The sequence below is a fragment of the Oreochromis niloticus genome, linkage group LG18 (genome assembly GCF_001858045.2).
Source record: "Oreochromis niloticus isolate F11D_XX linkage group LG18, O_niloticus_UMD_NMBU, whole genome shotgun sequence".
NCBI classification, from domain to species: domain Eukaryota; kingdom Metazoa; phylum Chordata; class Actinopteri; order Cichliformes; family Cichlidae; genus Oreochromis; species Oreochromis niloticus.
Window position 1 is genome coordinate 5,352,316 of NC_031982.2, and position 17,925 is coordinate 5,370,240.

At 40.5% G+C, this 17,925-nt stretch overlaps 1 protein-coding gene across 1 annotated transcript; it reads left to right on the forward strand.

The window, feature by feature from the left end:
- Positions 1-956: 956 nt before the first annotated feature.
- On the forward strand, positions 957-12,564 carry ankrd33bb (ankyrin repeat domain 33Bb). Its single transcript, XM_003456181.5, has 5 exons — positions 957-2,094; positions 6,058-6,187; positions 9,596-9,736; positions 9,849-10,012; positions 10,115-12,564. The coding sequence occupies exons 1-5, from the start codon at positions 1,600-1,602 to the stop codon at positions 10,769-10,771; spliced, it is 1,587 nt and encodes a 528-aa protein (XP_003456229.4). The 5' UTR covers positions 957-1,599; the 3' UTR covers positions 10,772-12,564.
- The last annotated feature ends 5,361 nt before the right edge of the window (positions 12,565-17,925 follow it).

Here is a 17,925-nt window from a genome sequence, read left to right on the forward strand (position 1 = left end):
ATGCTAATCAGTATGCTTAGTAAACAAGTGTATCATGTGCAATTTTAACACAGTTAGTAGTGAAGGTCAACGTTACTACGACACACTGCATAGAAATATGTGCACAAAATGTTATTGTAGTTATTTAGCATGTTATTTTGCATTCATGTAAAATGATATGGCCATGGTGGTGCAAAACCGAAAGAAATGGCTTGGATCACATGACTTACAAAACCAAGCCTATAACTTAACAACCACCTCTAGATGTTGAGATTTTCTTTAACTTACCTCCTGTAATGCTATTTTTGATACACTTTTCTCCTTTGTCAGAGATAATGTCTTTATCCAGAGAATGCTGGTATCACAAGGTGATGTGAATAAAGTGTATTGTAACAAACTAGGCTGTAGCTTAGATGTTGTTGAAGGTGACATTCTTAAACTCTTTTAGGTCCAAGTGATTCCAGTCCTTCCAAAGTACCCTGTATACAAATGAGATCATGTGGCTGAGAAATCCAATTTAAGCTGGCAGTGTTAAGTGCAGAAGACGTTGAGAGCAGAGGTGGGGGAGGTGGCGTCAGCTTGACCAGCTGCACTTGTGACACTGGGGTGTTTTATTTTAAGTGAAACATCTGCTGCATTTATTTTCCATATGGTTTGTTTTGCGTGCTTTCAATAGCTTTTCTAGTGGAAATAAAAGAGTAATGCTTATTTTGTTCTATTAAGAAGAAACCTAATTGTCAAAATTATTGAGTTTCAACAGTCCTTTCTACTTGTGCTTCTCAGTTTTAGTTTATTGTGTTGAAGCAGAAGACGTTCAAACGTCTTCGTTCGAACGTTTCTGGGGAGGTAAATGTAACCAAATGGCTAGAGCTAGAGAGAAGTCTAATTGGATTACCACGCAGTACTTCAACAGAATCTCTCTCCCAATCCCATTGCTGGTGATCATCAAAGAAAACCCAGTGTTCCCCCGTGAGCAAACACGGGATTAACTGCTCAGTCGTGTCAGTTTTGAACCAATACGACCGCGCCTGTTCTTCTGCTTTCACAAAGACAACTTCAGCTTTAACTTCTAACCAAGACTTGGAAAATTCAAGCTGCATGTTGGATTTCCAGTACAATGATCATACAATCTGATGAACGGGGCTGGTGGTGCCTTTGCAAAGAGTCACACGGAGAAGCGCAGTGGCTTTCGTGCATTTCAAAATTCTCTCTGACTTTTTTTGAAAATGGAAATTTGACAATATCATCAGAGAAAGATTAGGATGCTTTATTCTGCTTTACTCTTTTTTTCCATCACTTTAACAGTCCAGAGTGACTGATCATGCACATGATCAAGCCTTTGATGACACAGCATTTTGGAGTCTTCGGGAATCCTAACCTCTTTGGCACAGACAAAGATTTATCAGTAGTGATAAAGGATTGTCCTTATTCGTTTGGGAAATCCAACACAGCAAAAAACTGATGGAAGTCGAGAAACTGGCAGGATTGAGTTTCCTGGGGGGTAGAAGGAATCATCATATTTCAGAGAGCCAATGGACTCCAAGGTAATTGAGAATTCCTAGACTTCTTCTGGCTCCCACAAGGATTTTCTAAGAGTGTTTTGGACGGAGGAGGATTTAAATGGTGCTAATAACGGAGGAACAAGGTAAAGGTTCAAAGGTTCGAGAGAATGGAGTGGCTGGAGGAGTCAGAATTAGTAAGACTGAGTATAGAACCAATAAAGTGGATATGGATATTCCTGTCATGTCCATTACCAAGGCTGGCAAAGACAACAATGAGAGCGAGGAATCAAGCGAGGCAGATAATGAGGAACTTGAAGTCGATTACACTCGAAATTACTGGGAGGATGAGGACGACATCTACCAGGAATTTGAAGAGTTGGACTTTGACACCCTGCCGGATCGCTCAGACACACAGAGCATTGCCTCAGATGACTCCTTCTATCCCCTCGACAATTCAGTCACCTCTCACATGCGCTGCTCGTTTAGCTCCGACAGTCCAGAGCCCATCTCCTTCTTCAAGGCCTGCTGCAACAACAATGCCGTCATTGTCAAGATCATGATCAGACAAGGAGTGACTGAAGAGGAGGTGAAGGAGACGGACAGAAACAGAAGAGTTGGTATCTGTGCATTTATTAGAATAACGTCTTTGACAAAGTCTCATGAAACTTTTCATTCATAAATAATGTTTTTATGATGAAATTAATAGCAGTACAAATACAAAACTGTGCTGCTGTCTTTCAACGTCATCAGTATAGTTGTGTTCATAAGTACCTTTGCTTCTGTACATGTAATGTGCCAGTAGGTCTTACCTTGGTCTCGACTTAACATTACAAACAATAACAAAACCATATTAAGGTTGATAAAAAAAAGCATCCAATAAAAGTGCCTGGGTGGGATGATAGTACTTTGACAAACATTTAAGCAAACACACCATTCACTGTGTCAGATTACACACCTCAAGCAATTTTAAATTTAAATAATTTGAAAGTGCAAAACAAAATATTACACACTTGTGATTTTCTTATGACACCCTTTATGCCTCCTTTTTTTATTAGTAGTTGTATATTGAGTAATAGAATGATATCATCATCCTGCTCTATCACTGATATCTGGTTTTTCTGTCAGGTCAGCTGAGTATGGTCCAGCTCTTAAAACCCAGTAGGACACTGAAGGTCAGATCCTAAAGGAGGTTCAGAGCAGAGTTAAGCCTTCAGTGACAGATGGGCCAGTGCAGACTACAGTTACCGTGTCACAATGTACTTTGCTCCCAGGGCCCAACCTTTAAAGGCTTACTATAGAAACTGGCCCTATTCATAGCTTATTAAAGCTAATCAAATAACACTTTAATAATGAACAATATTTGAAACAATTTAGTTACTAATGAATTGGTAAAACCATGAAATAACCATGAAATTTATACTTTTTCATTCTTGATAGATGTGTGACTTTCAGTTTAAGTTCTTGCCAATATCTCACCTACAGGTGAGGTGAGGATCTTTTTTTAAACCCGGTCACTGTCTCTCTGTCATTTTTAGAAATCCCACTTCCAGTGAATCACTTCCACTTTACACCACGATTACTTCTTTGGTTTTCTTTGTTGTTTTAGTTGCCAATGCTAGCGCCCACCTGTGAATTTAGAACAACTAATTCACAAACAGATGCTAAATGGTAAGAACCATAGAGGCTGTTATGTTTTCCATATTTAGATGAAAGGGTGGAGTACTAATTTCACATGTTTGCTTAGCAAGCTGAACACACATATTGGCTAATTAGTGCCAAGAACCTGCCTAACTACACAGACACAAACTACAGTGCTACTAGGCGATTCGTACCACACAGTAAGCAATCAAAGATTTATCACATAGTTTTGTGACTTCAGTCAAAGGAGGTGAGGCCCAGCAGGCAGGAATGGTTCCAGCTGCCATTGTTGTTGGTTCATAGTCTATTAATCAAAGTCTGGGTCACAAATCTAACTTCTATTTCCAGTTGGTTAAAAAAAATCTCTTAGTGTACCAGGCTGTTAAAAGGCACATTTACAGCACATTAATGCTTTAAAGTTGGACATTTTATAACATGGTAGTCAATAGGATAGCTCACTTTGGAGACCAGCTGCAGTTGACCACTAAACTGGTCAATTGCAGTTCACCCCAACTGGTCGCAGCAGATGGCCCCGCCCCTCCCTGAGCCTGGTTCTGGTTTCTTGCTGTTAAAAGGGAGTTTTTCCTTCCCACTGTCGCCAAAGTGCTTGCTCATAGGGGTCATATGTTTGTTGGGGTTTTCTCTGTATCTATTATTGTACGATCTACTGTGCAATATAAAGCGCCTTGAGGCGACTGTTGTTGCACAGTTCTTGGCTCTTTTGGCATGTTGTTGTTCTTAACAAAGTTAAGAAAGCTGTGTTTTGTTGTTGATCTGAAGATAAATTTGTAAGGGAAGTTATTTCGGAACATTTCTGCACACTGACCCTATGGCACTGGCTAGGAGATTCTGTATGTCTTTTGAGCTGGAACACACAGAGGAGAGTAGTTCTGGATTAATGTGACAGCAGCGTCCTTAGGGTCACCTTGATTAAGAATGTGGTGTCATGGAAGTGAGTGAGGTGTTGCTATCGAATTACTGAGGCTGACATCATCTCTATCAACAGCTTGCTTTTTTTTTTTTTTACCAAAACTGAGTATTATTCCAGCTGCCCTGTCTTTGAAAAACGATGACCCGATGCCCTTTAGACCTGCTGTCTCTATGGGAAATTCTTCTTGGAATCACAGCACTGTGGAGTCAGCCCACTCACTGTTTGCACTCTTTGTGAAGCACAAAAGACCCAATTATTGGTATATGACTGCAAACTGGATGTCATCTTTAATATATGTTGTGTTGGAAGCAGACTGGCCCGAGACTGCAGCAGAAACCTCAAAACCTGTCTCAGTCTTCTTGTGCATCTACCAGCAGCGTGCCCAATTCATAAACTTTGGCATTTTCTAACAAAAGCAAACTGAAAATGTGTGCACACTCAAAATGGATGAAGAAATTTTGTTTTTCTTTCTTTCTTTAAGACATATTTACAAGGAAAAATCACTCATTTTGATTCTAGATCCTTAAACCTTTAAAGAAAAATCACACAAATCTAAACCTCTTTGGGTTTTGTACTGTTAATCAGACAAAAAACAAATTTAAATGAGACCAATAATCAAGGACATGTTTTGTGAATAATCAACACCAAAAATAATAGTTGTAATCTTAGTAGTTTAACTTCATGGCACTGCTATTGTCTTAAAGTTGAATAATTGCCATTACTTGCCTTGAAATCAAGTTCTGGTTGAGCAATAAAAGCATCTTCTAAAGGAAAAATATTTTGGGGATTTTCTATTGAATTGTTGTACTACAAGATTTGGGAAGACTGATGTGCACGAAACATCTCGTTGTCTTGACTGGACATGAACCTACTATTACATGTGGTGGAACAGTACAGCTAAACTCTATTAGATCATATGATTTGTTTAGTCAGCGTTTGTGGATTTCTCACTTGTAATTGGTGCTGATACGACAGATATTTAACACTGTAAATAAAATGTAATTACATATTGCAAGTGTCTTTTCTATCAAACTAATTAAAAAAAAATATTGAAATCAGATCTACAAACTATCTTTTAAACATGCTGTAGAATATCATGCGTTTCACAATGAATGTATGTATGTAATCTACAAAATTTTCTATAAAATGAAGTAGCACTACAAAGAAAATATCCATTTAGCTGTAAGCTGAGGTAGAAGTTTTCTACCAAGAAATAGGTGTTTTTCCAAAAAAGTCAGTAAGGCTTAAGGTAGGGTTAGGGTTATCAGTTATATGATTTTGACTTCAGCAGCGATGAAGTTGACTGGAATGACTGAAACAGGAATGTACCAATCAGTGATCTGGGATCTTTAAGTGTTCTGCGTACCTTACAATCAGGAGCATCTTTGACTTTTTAGGTAATCTATCCAGATGAGAGTTATTTGCTTGCCTGGACCTTCAGAAGTGCTATCACAGCTGTCATGGAAGATGGCAGGTGTGCTTTTATCCATTGTGGTTTAATGTATGTTCATTGCAGGAATGCACGCACACACACTGAATAGTATTGACTACACTAACAGTAATGTCATCTACAGACTGAACCTGCAGTGTGCCACTTTGCTGACCAGATACACTAAAAGATTTAACAGCGATGACCTTTTAAAACAAATCTGCTCAAAGCAACTTTGTTTAGTGCAAAAACAGATTGTCTAGCCTGAAACCCTAACCTAGCCAGAATTACCACTCTGTGGTGTTCCCACTCACTGTGACAAAAACCAAACAGAACACCACCCTGTTATTCACATGTAAGCAGGCAGACCAGTAAGATTTATTTTTTTATGGCAATCACCACATTGCGTTTTGTCCTGGAGGTGAATATTTTTATAGAGCCATAAAAAGAGAAGATAACAACAATCTTCACTGTAAATAAGAATGATTGTGTGTGTGTGTGTGTGTGTTTTAGGAGCTGAAATAAATCACAGAAAAAGAAAACGTTGGATATCAAGGCCTTTTGTTTCTGTGTTTCAGTCTGGCTTGATTATGGCGTGCTATAACGGCTATGTGGACGTGGTCATCGCTCTTTCTCAATGCCCGTATCTGGATGTTAACTGGCAGGACAACGAGGGGAACACCGCTCTTATAACTGCAGCTCAAGCAGGTAACCCCACCCCCATCTATAAATATTTATATTGTTTATTAACTATGTTCTGATACAGGATGAAGCAATCACATTGTGTGTGTGTGTGTGTGTGTGTGTAAAAACCCTCCATGGTAATCACATTCTATATGATGTGATTTATACATCATATAGAATGTGATGATGTCACAGCTCCAGAGCTGTGTTTTCTCCACAAACACACTTCATTTATGTTACAGATTGCTAGTTGTTGATCTGTAATTTTCTTCCAACCTTGCAAATGTTCCATCAACAAATGCAGTAAAACATGCAATTCTGTGAAGCCCAAAGATCCCAGAATACGCTGGAAAGTCTTTCCGATGAAACCTTTTGGTTTAAATTGAAAGACATGACCACCTATGGCCATCTTACGATGGAAATTTACACTGTGGGTAACTGGATCCCAAAATTCTGGGAGGATGAAAAATCATCTGTGCCACAGATGGAGCAGATAGTTTTTGAAGAACGCTTCTGGACCATCATGGAAAACAAAGTCCTGTGTGCCCACATCCAACACGAAGCCTTCAAGGTGGCTGATCTGATAAGAAGAGAATGTGAGAGTCGGACGAAACCAGCAAGACAAAAAGAGAATGAAAAACCAGCCAAGCTGCGCCAAAGGGCAACTTCTTGTCCGTTCTGAAAAATTCTGAAAAGCACGCTCACCTCCAGAAGGAAGCAAATAAAGTGGCTGAGCTGATTAAGAAAGGGGGCAATCTTTTGTGTATCCGTGTTGGTATGAAGACTGTAAGTAAGTTACGTTTCCAGGCTCATTTTTATTTCTTCATGACATCAAGAAGCATCTGAAATGTAGTGGGCAAACTGCACCTTCCAAAGGGCATCACTGTGTATTAGAAGAAATCATCAGGTATCATAAATGTGCTTCGGTTAGCTGATGGGGCCCATGGACATGACTAAATTCAGTTTCCTCCCTGAGATGCTCTGTAGGGCCTTTTTTACTGCAACATCTTCATTTGCAGCTTTTTTGTGTGTCTAAATGAAAAGCATGAGATCAGGTTAATTTATAAACTTGGGTTATCCATGCAGTATGCATTGATTCATTATCAGAAAAACAAAAGGCAAATTACAAGAAGCTATATTTGGCTTAAACTGTACATAAAGGCACACAAAGTCTGTTTACTTCAGTTTTTGCATCCATCACTGTGTAGTCATGCAGTGATGGACTATGTAAATACAGTCAGCTCCCTTCTACACATTTTAATTATTATTATTTTTTAATATGGAGGTCTGTAAACCCTCAAAAGCCAAATATTTAATTGAAATACTAATCGAAACTGAAGGCATGAGTAGCATCACACGCTGCTTTTATTTAAAATGTTTCTTTTCAGTTTGTTTCCAGGGTAACTTTGCAGATTTCAGCAGCTTTTTCACTGGGAGGCCAATCCATGGCCTGGAAGCGTGTTTGGGATGATTGTCATACTGCAAAATTAAGCTGTTGACAATCAGATACTTTCGCGATAGTACTGTGCAGTGAAACAAAATCTGATCCCAAATTCCTGCGTTCAGAATTGTATCAGTGTTGACAAGATCGTGCTGGTGAGGATCACAGAGCGTCAGACACTCCCTGTTACTCCTCTGTTCACAATGCTGACAGTGATTTGAACCCAAAATTTTAAGTTTGAATTCATCTCTCCATAAAACCTGTTGCTGCTAATTTTCAGTCCAAAGAAAAACTCTTCAGAAAGACGACAGAATTATTGCTTGAGACCACTTTAAACGTGACAAGAACGACTGGTTCCTTAGAAGCAAAACAGAAAGAAATGGGGGGTGGCTCAAGACTTTTGCACAGTTCTATACGGTGGAAGAAAATCTACCGCATAGAAATGAGTCACACTGATTTTAATAGATCCAAATTATGATTTGTGTTGTATAATGGGGTCTGGTGGTTCCCGTTGCGAGAATCACCGTTATTTGCTCACATTAGTCGGTACCATCATAAGTAATTTCATAGTGATGCAGCCACATGTATCAGACATGGCGCCCTGGCCTCTCATCTGCTAACAATGATGAATGGCTCACTGTGGCCAGTGATGAATAGCTGTAGGCTGCTCTTCATTTTCTGCTTCATTAAAAAAGTATTGATCCTGTTTCACACGAAAAATCCTTAGCAGCACCTCAGACGACTCGGGCGACCACCACGAAAGGACTGCACCATCACAAAAGTGCTTCCTGACCCTTTACTAAACTCTAGAATAAGTCTAGACTTAGTCTGGGAATGAAAGCAGTAATGAATTCATGTCCAGCCCAATGCTAAAACTGTATCGCGCTCACATGTCCTTATTCTAGTTTTGCTCATTTAGGAATGTTGCAGCCAACTGCTCCGGATTTCTAAGAAAATATATTTAAAAATCTCATAATTACTACATCCTGATCTTAATGCACACTAAACAGTTTGCTTGATGACTCAGTGCTAACTGATCTGACATAGTTTTTGGCATTATTTAGGGTTTGTAGCACTAGTGTGGTTTCATCCTGCAAAAAAAAAAACTAAGTGAAAGAGGAAGATATGCAAATTAATGAGTCACAACTAAGATTTTTACAAAAAAAAGTTTTACAAAATATGTGCAAAAACAAATGTGATAGACGTATTTTTAGATTTCGCATGGCAACACTTTTCAAAGTGCTGTCTCAAATAAACCTGAAAGAGCCAATTCAGAAGTTAGAATGAGTATCTTTAGTGTTGTTTTGGATTTAAAATGCTTATTTCAGTTTAGCAAGCTAATCAACTTTCCTTATCACCAGTGAACACCATAACTGCTTGTATCAAAATTCTCAGTCATACAGCTGATAGGTTTTTCACATAAAATCACGTACACACATAAATAAATAAATAAATGAATAAAATACAATTTTACTCACCAAAACAGGAGCACAAACTTCAACAGCACCACAAAAAGGTCTGATTTAATGACTGGAATTAGCAGAGGTGACGCCCTGCAGGAGCACCTGCCTGTGTTGGCACACCTGTCAGTTATAGCAGGCATGCTGCAAACTTTAAGACCAAACAAAGTCAAAAAAGGTGAATTATAAAAAAGATTCAGGTTCTACACATTTGCTATGGAGGAGGAAATTTGCTCTGGACTGAAGGTGATTTTTCTCTCAGGCAGTAAACGTGCTATTTTCATGGATGACGTTGGGAGTTTCAACACTAGAGTCTATGGGGAACGACTTTTGAAGCCAGACTCAAGTGGCCACTAAAGGAAACACAGTTTTTTTTGACATTCTAGAAATGGCTTCATGTTTCAGCCACTGGAAACTGCTACACTGTGTTTTCAGAAAAATGTCATAGAAGTGACGTAGAAAGAAGAAAGAAAGCAATTGCTGGAATATACAAATGCGCTCCTTTCATAACATGTGTTTTTTCTTGTGCAGGTCATGCCATCATCTCCAACTATCTTCTAAACTACTTTCCTGGTCTGGACATCGAGAGGAGGAACTGTCACGGTTTCACAGCTTTGATGAAGGCTGCCATGCAGGGCCGGGCTGAGTGCGTTAGAGCGATCATGTTGGCAGGTATATAAATGCAATAACGATCATGAAAGCCCCATCACTGAGAGGAAACAAAGAAAACATTTCTAAAAATTATTGTGATTTTCAAAAAAATCTCCCCCAAAAATCCATACAGGAGGTGATATCCAGGCTCGGGACTTTGGCAGGAAAATGACACCCAAGGAGTGGGCGCTCTTCACCGGTCGGTATGAAACAGCCTGCCTGATGAGTCGGCTGATGTCCAACCCTTGTCCTGAGCAGTTCTGTGACTCCTTCTCCCTGGAGTGGCCACTGCTGGAGGTTAATACACGTTTCTTAATTTTGGGTCAACCGCATTTAAAATATAATCCAATTTTCAAGTTAAATATTTCTTTTTTAAATGAAATATTTGGTCTTCTACAGGAGTTGGTGGCCCAGGCCCAAGAGCCAAAGACCTGTAAGCAGCGTTTGATCAACCTTCTTTCCTGCTGCCCTTATAAATTTTACATCAACAACAAGGTAAAACCTATGGAAGATGGTGTCCTTGAACACATGGTTCGGATCACCACGGGACTGTCCAGTCCGCTTATCGCCACAGCTTGCCACACGGTGTGCCCGAGCAGCCCGCCGTGCATCGGAAAACGTCGTCACGCGGTGCAGGAGATCCTAAAGAGGCAACGTCTGGCGGAGCTGAAGCGCCTGGGCCCAGAGAGGCTAAACAACTACAAGAAACTTTTCCAGAACTCACGGATCCTCCTCATCCCCAGGGAGAAGGATCGGAGGGCCAGTCTCCAGCCTCAGCTGCTAAGCAACATGGCAGCGGCGTCCACAGTGGCCATAAGACGAGCCAGCCTGCTGCCACTCCATATGCTGAGGAGAAGCAGTGTGAGGCCAGGCCTAGTGGTGCCCAAGGTGAGGCTCTGCAAAGCCCCAGCTCCAAGCTACAAACCAGAAAAATTCAGAAGGAACAGTAACCAGAACCAGCTCCAGATACCCAAGTGGGATTATAAGATGAAGAAAATAGAGCGGATGCAGGAGGAGGAGCGGCAACGACTGCTACCCCTAATTAGGAGAAGATGAAGGACCAAAGAAAGCTAAAGGAGACGTGACTTACTGCAGCTTGAAAGCGCTCAGTGTAAATCTTGACATGGCTCTCAAAATGCATATTCTTGCAGAAAAAGACACTTTGTTAATGTAAACCAAACTGCTCATCGTCTTCTTTGTTGGGGTTTCCTGCAATGTTGCCTTTTTTCTACTTGAAACTACTCTTACTTTTTAAGGTGCACTTTGTGCTGGAATATGGCAGATATGGGAGCACAAGGAAAAATATCATGTACATGTAACATAATATCTGTTATTTCTGTTGGTATGCTGACAACATTCATTGTGTATTATTATGCATTCTATGGAATGTGGCAGAGAGTGTTGAGGTGCTTACTCAAAAAAAGGAAAACATCACACATTACTCATTACTTTTCTTAAAAGTAACCCAGTACTTAATTAGTCATCATAGAAAGTAATCTGTGGACACTACTGGTTACATTACTTACATGTTACTCTATAATAAGTCCTGAAATGCATTGTCACATTAACTATAAACCTGAGGCTACAGTCCCACACGCTGGCACAAATCCCTATCCTGATGAGGGCACAGCGTTAGCTTTAAACACAAAACCTACAACAAAACACAAAAATGAAATCAGGACAAAGAGAATTTAAAGGGATTATAGGAAAAAAACCCCTCATCACTGCCTTTGTTACCTATCTAAACCCAGGCTCTATCTGCTGGGCTGGGCTCTTCATCCGCTCAGCTATACCGCTCAGCTAGCTATTCACTAGCTTTGTGTTAGCAATAGCATGTTATCTGTGCAGATGCCTCTGAAGAGCTGATGTTGTGTTAGCAGTTTAACACACACGTTTCTGTCCTGAATGCAGTTTGCACTTTGCAGTCTTGTTCTCTCGTGCAATAAACATAAAAGTTGTAGACCTTTTGTTTTAATATTTCTACTCACTTAACTGAAATCATCTGATTGTAGTGCAAGTGCACATCAGGAAGTCATAATTGATCATTTTTTTCCTTCTACCTGCCCATTGTTCACATAATTTAAGAACCTTTGTAACTCATGTAATGGCATACTTGTAACTATAATATGATTGCTCAATTTAGTACAATAACATGTGACATTACTGTGTTATTTAAAAATGTAATGGGAATACAGTTACGTGTTACTTTCGGAAGGGTTAACGCCCAACACCATAGCCCACCTATAGGCGAAAACCACACACTGCTGACCTTGTTGCTTGGAAACAATCCAGGTTTAACACACCAGCCATTGCTAATGGTTGACCTTCTGAGGACTAAGCCATCATACGTAGGAACCCTAAATCTACCCTAACTCTGTATTTTGGAGAAAGCCAATATAGACTCTTTTTTTTTTCTTGGGAATTACAAGCAATATAATAAAACCAAAAATGGCACATTCTGATTTTCTAGGGTTAGTGCTCGGTTAAAGTTGGGGTTGGTGTAGATAACATCATATTTAGAGGATTAAGCACACTGAAAGTTGTAAGATAAGACAGAAGTGACGTAAAATAACAGGAGAGAAGGGTTTGGATGGAGACAAAGAACAGCAACAGGATGAGAGGTGTAAGAGTCGTCTTACAGAAATCATAGAGACACTATGGGTTAGTAAGGGTCTGTTTTGAAGCCTCATGTCTCATATTTCATCTTGGTATTTTGACCGATGAGCGAGGGGTGATTCTGGCTGAGAACCGAGAGACCCTGCATGCTCTCATGACAGCAACTTATCAAACAGAACGTTTGGACATCATGTTCTGTTCAAGGAGATCAAAACTGAGACTCTAATCTTACCAGGAAAGGGTGTATTTGGTCATAGATTAAGGAAGCAGTTGGCATAAAGTAAACTGAAGAACTCGGTTAGGTCTGTTAGACCCTTTCTTATCATCTATTTACTCTAAATGTAACATAATTTTTTTTTTAAATGAAAGTTAAAGCACTTCCCCACTGATTTTTCAGTTTTGGAAGCTGTGTCCATCTTTTACAGTCCATAAGTCCCGTTTGCCTTAGAAGAAAAAAGGGTAAAAGCTTTGGAGAAAGGGCACAACGTATTGGAAACTGACATACACATTTATTGGAGAGGAATACCAAGAGGGCGGGAATGGGGCTTTAAAGAGCCGGAAGGTGACAGCCAGTTGGAGGGATTTTAACAGGATGGAGAGAAGAGCTCCGACGCAGCCAAATGATGATTGGTGACTGGCTGTCACAGATGATAGCTGCAGACAAGGACAGCTGAACATTCGGGAGGAAGCCAGCAAGCCATTTTACATCACTGCATAGTACAACAGGAATTTTCATGGAAGTGGAGAGCTTACGAGCAGTACTTGATAGCTGAGCTGAGAAGCCAGCTCACACAGGCTTTGTGAGGGCTTTGTGGAGAATTTGAAAGGCAGCGCCAAAAATAAACAGCTTAGTGCTAGACTGTGACTTGTTGACTTCACAAAAAAACACCATGAGAAACATACACGGTTGTCTCGAACCCTGTGCATGAGATGAACCACGTGTCCAAATTGTTCTGGACAGACATTAAAATATTTTAAACTTGCCAGCTCCATACTTTAAGGTCTGCGTGATGTCAGACTGCACCCATGTGCAGGCAAATGTAGAGAGGATTCACTGTGTGAAAATCATTCCTGCTGCCTCCTGCATCGTCTATTGGCCATCTAAACCAGATTATCCGTTATTGAGAACATGTCAGAAAGGGCAACTTCAATTTTTGGCTAATGTTGAGGACGTGTTTACTGTCAGGTACTGTATAGATCCAGTGCTCTGTGAGTACTGGTGATGGTGTGAAAGCCATCCTTAGCTCTTCCAGTGCGATGCTTCAATATTTTGGCTAATTTTGCTCCAGAATGGTCGTAATACAAAAAAACGTTTACATGTGCTTATATATAATACCAATATATGTGTTGTGTTAGTATGAAGAAAAGGCTGAAGGAAAAAAATATCAGATGTGGTATTATAGTGGAATTAGGACGTTGTATGTATAAAATGCAACCTTATTTCTGTGTGGAGTTTGCATGTTCTCCCCGTGTTTGCACGGGTTCTCTCCGGGAACTCTGGCTTCCTCCCACAGTCCAAAGACATGCAGTTAGTGGGGTTAGGTTAACTGGAAACTCTAAATTGCCCATAGGTGTGAATGTGAGCACAAATGGTTGTCTATGTCTATGTGTTACCCTGCGACAGACTGGCGACCTGTCCAGGGTGTAGCCTGCCTCTCGCCCTAATACAGCTGTGATAGGCTCCAGCGCCCCCTGCGACCCTGAAAAGGATAAGCAGAAGCAAATGGATGGATGGATGGATGCAACCTCAGTGGTTTCTACTAGGTCTGAGTTGCCATTGTTTGTAGTTTCCCTAACCCTGCCCTAGAAATATTCAAATATGAGTAGTTATTAGTGTATGCCAGAATTATTATATGCGTTGATTTCCTAGCATTACAATTAAATTATGTCACAGGGTTAAAGGAAAAGCCAACTATAAATATTCCTCGAGTCTCGAAGTCTACTGGAGAGATGGAACAACACTCTTTCCAAAGATATTTCCTCATTTGCTGCTTTGATGATGGTGGAGGGCAGAGCTGGGTTGTGATCAGGTGACTGAAAATGATGTGAATTATTTTGCTTTGGCCTTCACAAGCTTATCAAACCTTTGTTGATGCAGTATTGTTATCCTGGAAGATAATATTCCCGTCAGGGTAGATAGAGCCACAAGACCACCAGATTGCCTCAGTGTTGTGGTTATAGCCTCAGTCACACTAGAGTGATAATTGGATGGAAACCTCCTTGTGACTAGGAAAGATTCAATTGATTGCTTTCTTTTTTCGCTCTCAGCAACCAATTGCAAAAAGTTGTAGTGATCAGATCTACCTCTGGATGGATGGTAGCAACATTAATAGCTGCGCCATGGTCTCTAACCAGTGTAACATAAAGGTGCCTTAATTTTTCCATCCTTTTTATACAGTCTTGTGAAAAAGTTCTTTCCCCCTTCCTGATTTCTTGGGGGGGGGGGGGTTCCCTTTGGAGGAATTTTTATCCAATCTTTGCAAAATTGTTTACATTTAGTCAAATTGGAAACCTTTCAAGCATGAAGCAAGCATGAAAGGAAAAGCATCTCAATTGGATTTAAGTCCAAACTTTGATTATGTCACTCTAAAAAGTTGCTTCTGCTTCTTTCTTTGATTTAGGGATGGAGTTGCTTCTGTACTTTGGATCTTTGTTCATAACCTCAGTGTGTTTGAACTTCAGAGTGAGAACTGATGGTCAGACATTTACCTTCAGGATCTCCTGGTAGAGAGCAGAATTCATGGTTCTGTTAATTAGAGCAAGTTGTCCAGGTCCTGAATCGGCAAAGCACCTCCAGACCATCACACTAGCACCACCGTGTTTGACTCTTGGTATGATGTTCTTGTTATGAAATGCTGGGTTAGTTTTATGCCAGATATAACGGCACAAGGTTCCTCCATTCATGGATGGTTCTCGCCGTGGTTCACTGGAGTCCCAAAGCCTTAGAAATGGCTTTGTAACCGTTTCCAGACTGATAGATGGGAATGACTTTGTTTCTTTGGATCGTGGCATGATGTGTTGGTTTTTAAGAGTTTTTGCTTGGGCCATCTTTGTCTAATCATCATCTAAACATGCAAATGTTTTATATTTTAAAAAAGTAAACACTGTGTTCCATTTTCTGCGTTTGAGGAAAGCAGCCACCAAGTCTTTAAGGTGAGGACTCAGATATTTTCTACTCTTGGCAAGAGAATCTGAGGACACTCTGTGAACCTACGTTCTGTACAGAGAAGGTCGAATCACACTGACCAAGACATCATGTAAAGTGGACTTTGATTTGATTTATGCCTGTCAGTGGCTGATCTTGAAAATGCACAGGTCCTTGCAGACAAAAAAAACTAAATAAACTATATGTTTAAGTCTGGCAGTGAGCTGTGCAGAGCAGATTTATTACAGTCATGTACTGCTGCGGGGCAGGACAAACTCTGCTAAATATCCCTTTAATATTTAATCCGGGTTACCTGGGTAAGGATGTAAATTGGAGCCAGTAAAACATGAAACACCAAAGGGATGAATGAGCAGAGCACTTTAAAAAAAGTGTGCCTGGCATGTTGAAGGAAGGACTGAGCCACAATACTGAACTGTACCGAAAGCTGTTAAAGCCTCTCTCCATGGACCTTTTTAGTCTCTGCCAAAAGTTGGAAGTCATAACGAAAAACAATGATTTTGCTTTGGGGATACATCATTTTGACAGGGACCTGAAACAACACTTGAGAGGGATTTAGAAGCAGCAACATGAGCCTCTCGGACAAAGTGTAGACTCAGAGGACAAGTAAAAGCAAATCTAACAGGTCTGGTGGAGACACTGCAACGTTTCCTTGAATGTTAACACTTTTTCTACCTTGATTTGCTATTGCGCGCATGTAACAAGTTTTCCTTTTCTTTATCTAACACATCATATTCAACCAGAACATTTAAGCCATATTGAAGGCCTTGTTTGGGAATTTTAATGCCAGTTTTAGGACAGCCAAGGGCTCTAACTGCATCTTTCTCTCTGTAGTTTGTTATTGAACACATACAAATCAACTGAAATACTGACTTTGTGTGTGAAGCTAGGTACCTAGCAAACAACCCATGTGGCTGGAAACTGAAAAGCTCTTGCTACTAGCATGTAATTATTAGACTTGGTCGGATTCCCACACTCGATCATATACTCCGACCACAGAAAGAAACTGTTTGCGTGATACAGAAGCTGTTAGATCAGCTTCCAGAGTCAGTGAAAAACTTACAGGACGTCCAGTTTTTACTTCTTGAGCTTCTCTCTCACTTTGCTCTGCACTCCAACAGTGTAGCCACCCCCCCCCCAGCTCCCACAGATGCTGTGTGTCTGTGGTGTGGTGATCTATCTGCAGAAAGTCATGCAGAACAGGCCTCGGAGACTAAAATGGCCGCCACCATGACCCGTGGTGCAGTTTCTCTAATGACCACCAGAGAGCACTCATGACCCTTTACAGGCCAAAATGAAGTCATTGCATAGATGGACCTGCACACAGACCCACACACACATGCACTGACACAGAGCACTGCAAAACTCCATTGATTACGCCACATCAACACACCGGTGTGTTGATCTTATCTAAGTAAAAATGGTAGAATTAAAGGTAAATAGCAAAGGCTACAGCCACATTTTGTCCTGTGCCTGAATGATGAGCAGCATTTATGTTAATAGTCTCTACAATGTGCTATACCACACTGGTTAATTCTCCTCCCAGTTTCTATTTGCAGTATCTTTAACACAACATGTACACTCATCTAGTTTACTAGAGGCAGCAAACTGCTGCTAGTTAGACCCCGCCCCCTTTACTCACAGGGCAGTTTTTGTTCCTAGCTTCCACAAAATGCTGAAAACCTTCCTGTGAGTGAGATCTGGCTCCATGCTGACTGACACATCACATCACTTCAGCAGATTTGTCAGTCACACAGTCATGCTGCCAATTTCCTGTTCAGTGTCACCCCAAAGGTGCTCTGCTGGATTCAGACCAAACCTGCATCTGCAGGACGTTACATGAAGGTAGCATCTCTGTGGTTTCAGGGATTTTGTCTAGGATGGTGAAACACTGAGAAAAAAAGCTTTGTTTAAAATCAAACTTGGATACTTTTATTTCCCACAGAACTCTATGATCTTCAAATGTACCCGCCAAAAATAAAAACCCGAATTGGATTTGAACATCCCAATAATTATTTTAAGCACGACAACCTCAAATGTCTCCAACAACTTTTGTTGTCTCATTTAGTGACTTGTTAGCAATAATGTGTCCTGATTATGTGAAAGCTTCAGCACATGAGCGGGATACTTTTATATTATATGATGCAGGTAAAAAGTAAAAGCTCATGTTAACCACAGACCATATTTTAGGCATCTTAGCCAAACCCCCAGGAAGTGACCTGGACATTAATGACTTATTTCAGGGTTTTAGGACTCATTCCTGCAGCACTCTGTATGTCAGTGTTTAACAAAGCATGGTTGGATTCCTTTTTTGCTTCAGTCTGCAGTGGGCTGAGGGACCACTGAATGACTTGTATTCTATTGTTAGTTTCACATAAGAATGCTTTCTGGCAACTAACCATGAGTGTGCACTGTCCCAGGACCAGGAAAT

Coding starts and splice junctions, on each gene's coding strand:
- ankrd33bb (XM_003456181.5), top strand. CDS start 1,600: ATGGTGCTAATAACGGAGGAACAAGGTAAAGGTTCAAAGGTTCGAGAG. Junction 6,188..9,595: donor TATAACTGCAGCTCAAGCAG/GTAACCCCACCC, acceptor TTTCTTGTGCAG/GTCATGCCATCATCTCCAAC. Junction 10,013..10,114: donor TGGAGTGGCCACTGCTGGAG/GTTAATACACGT, acceptor GGTCTTCTACAG/GAGTTGGTGGCCCAGGCCCA.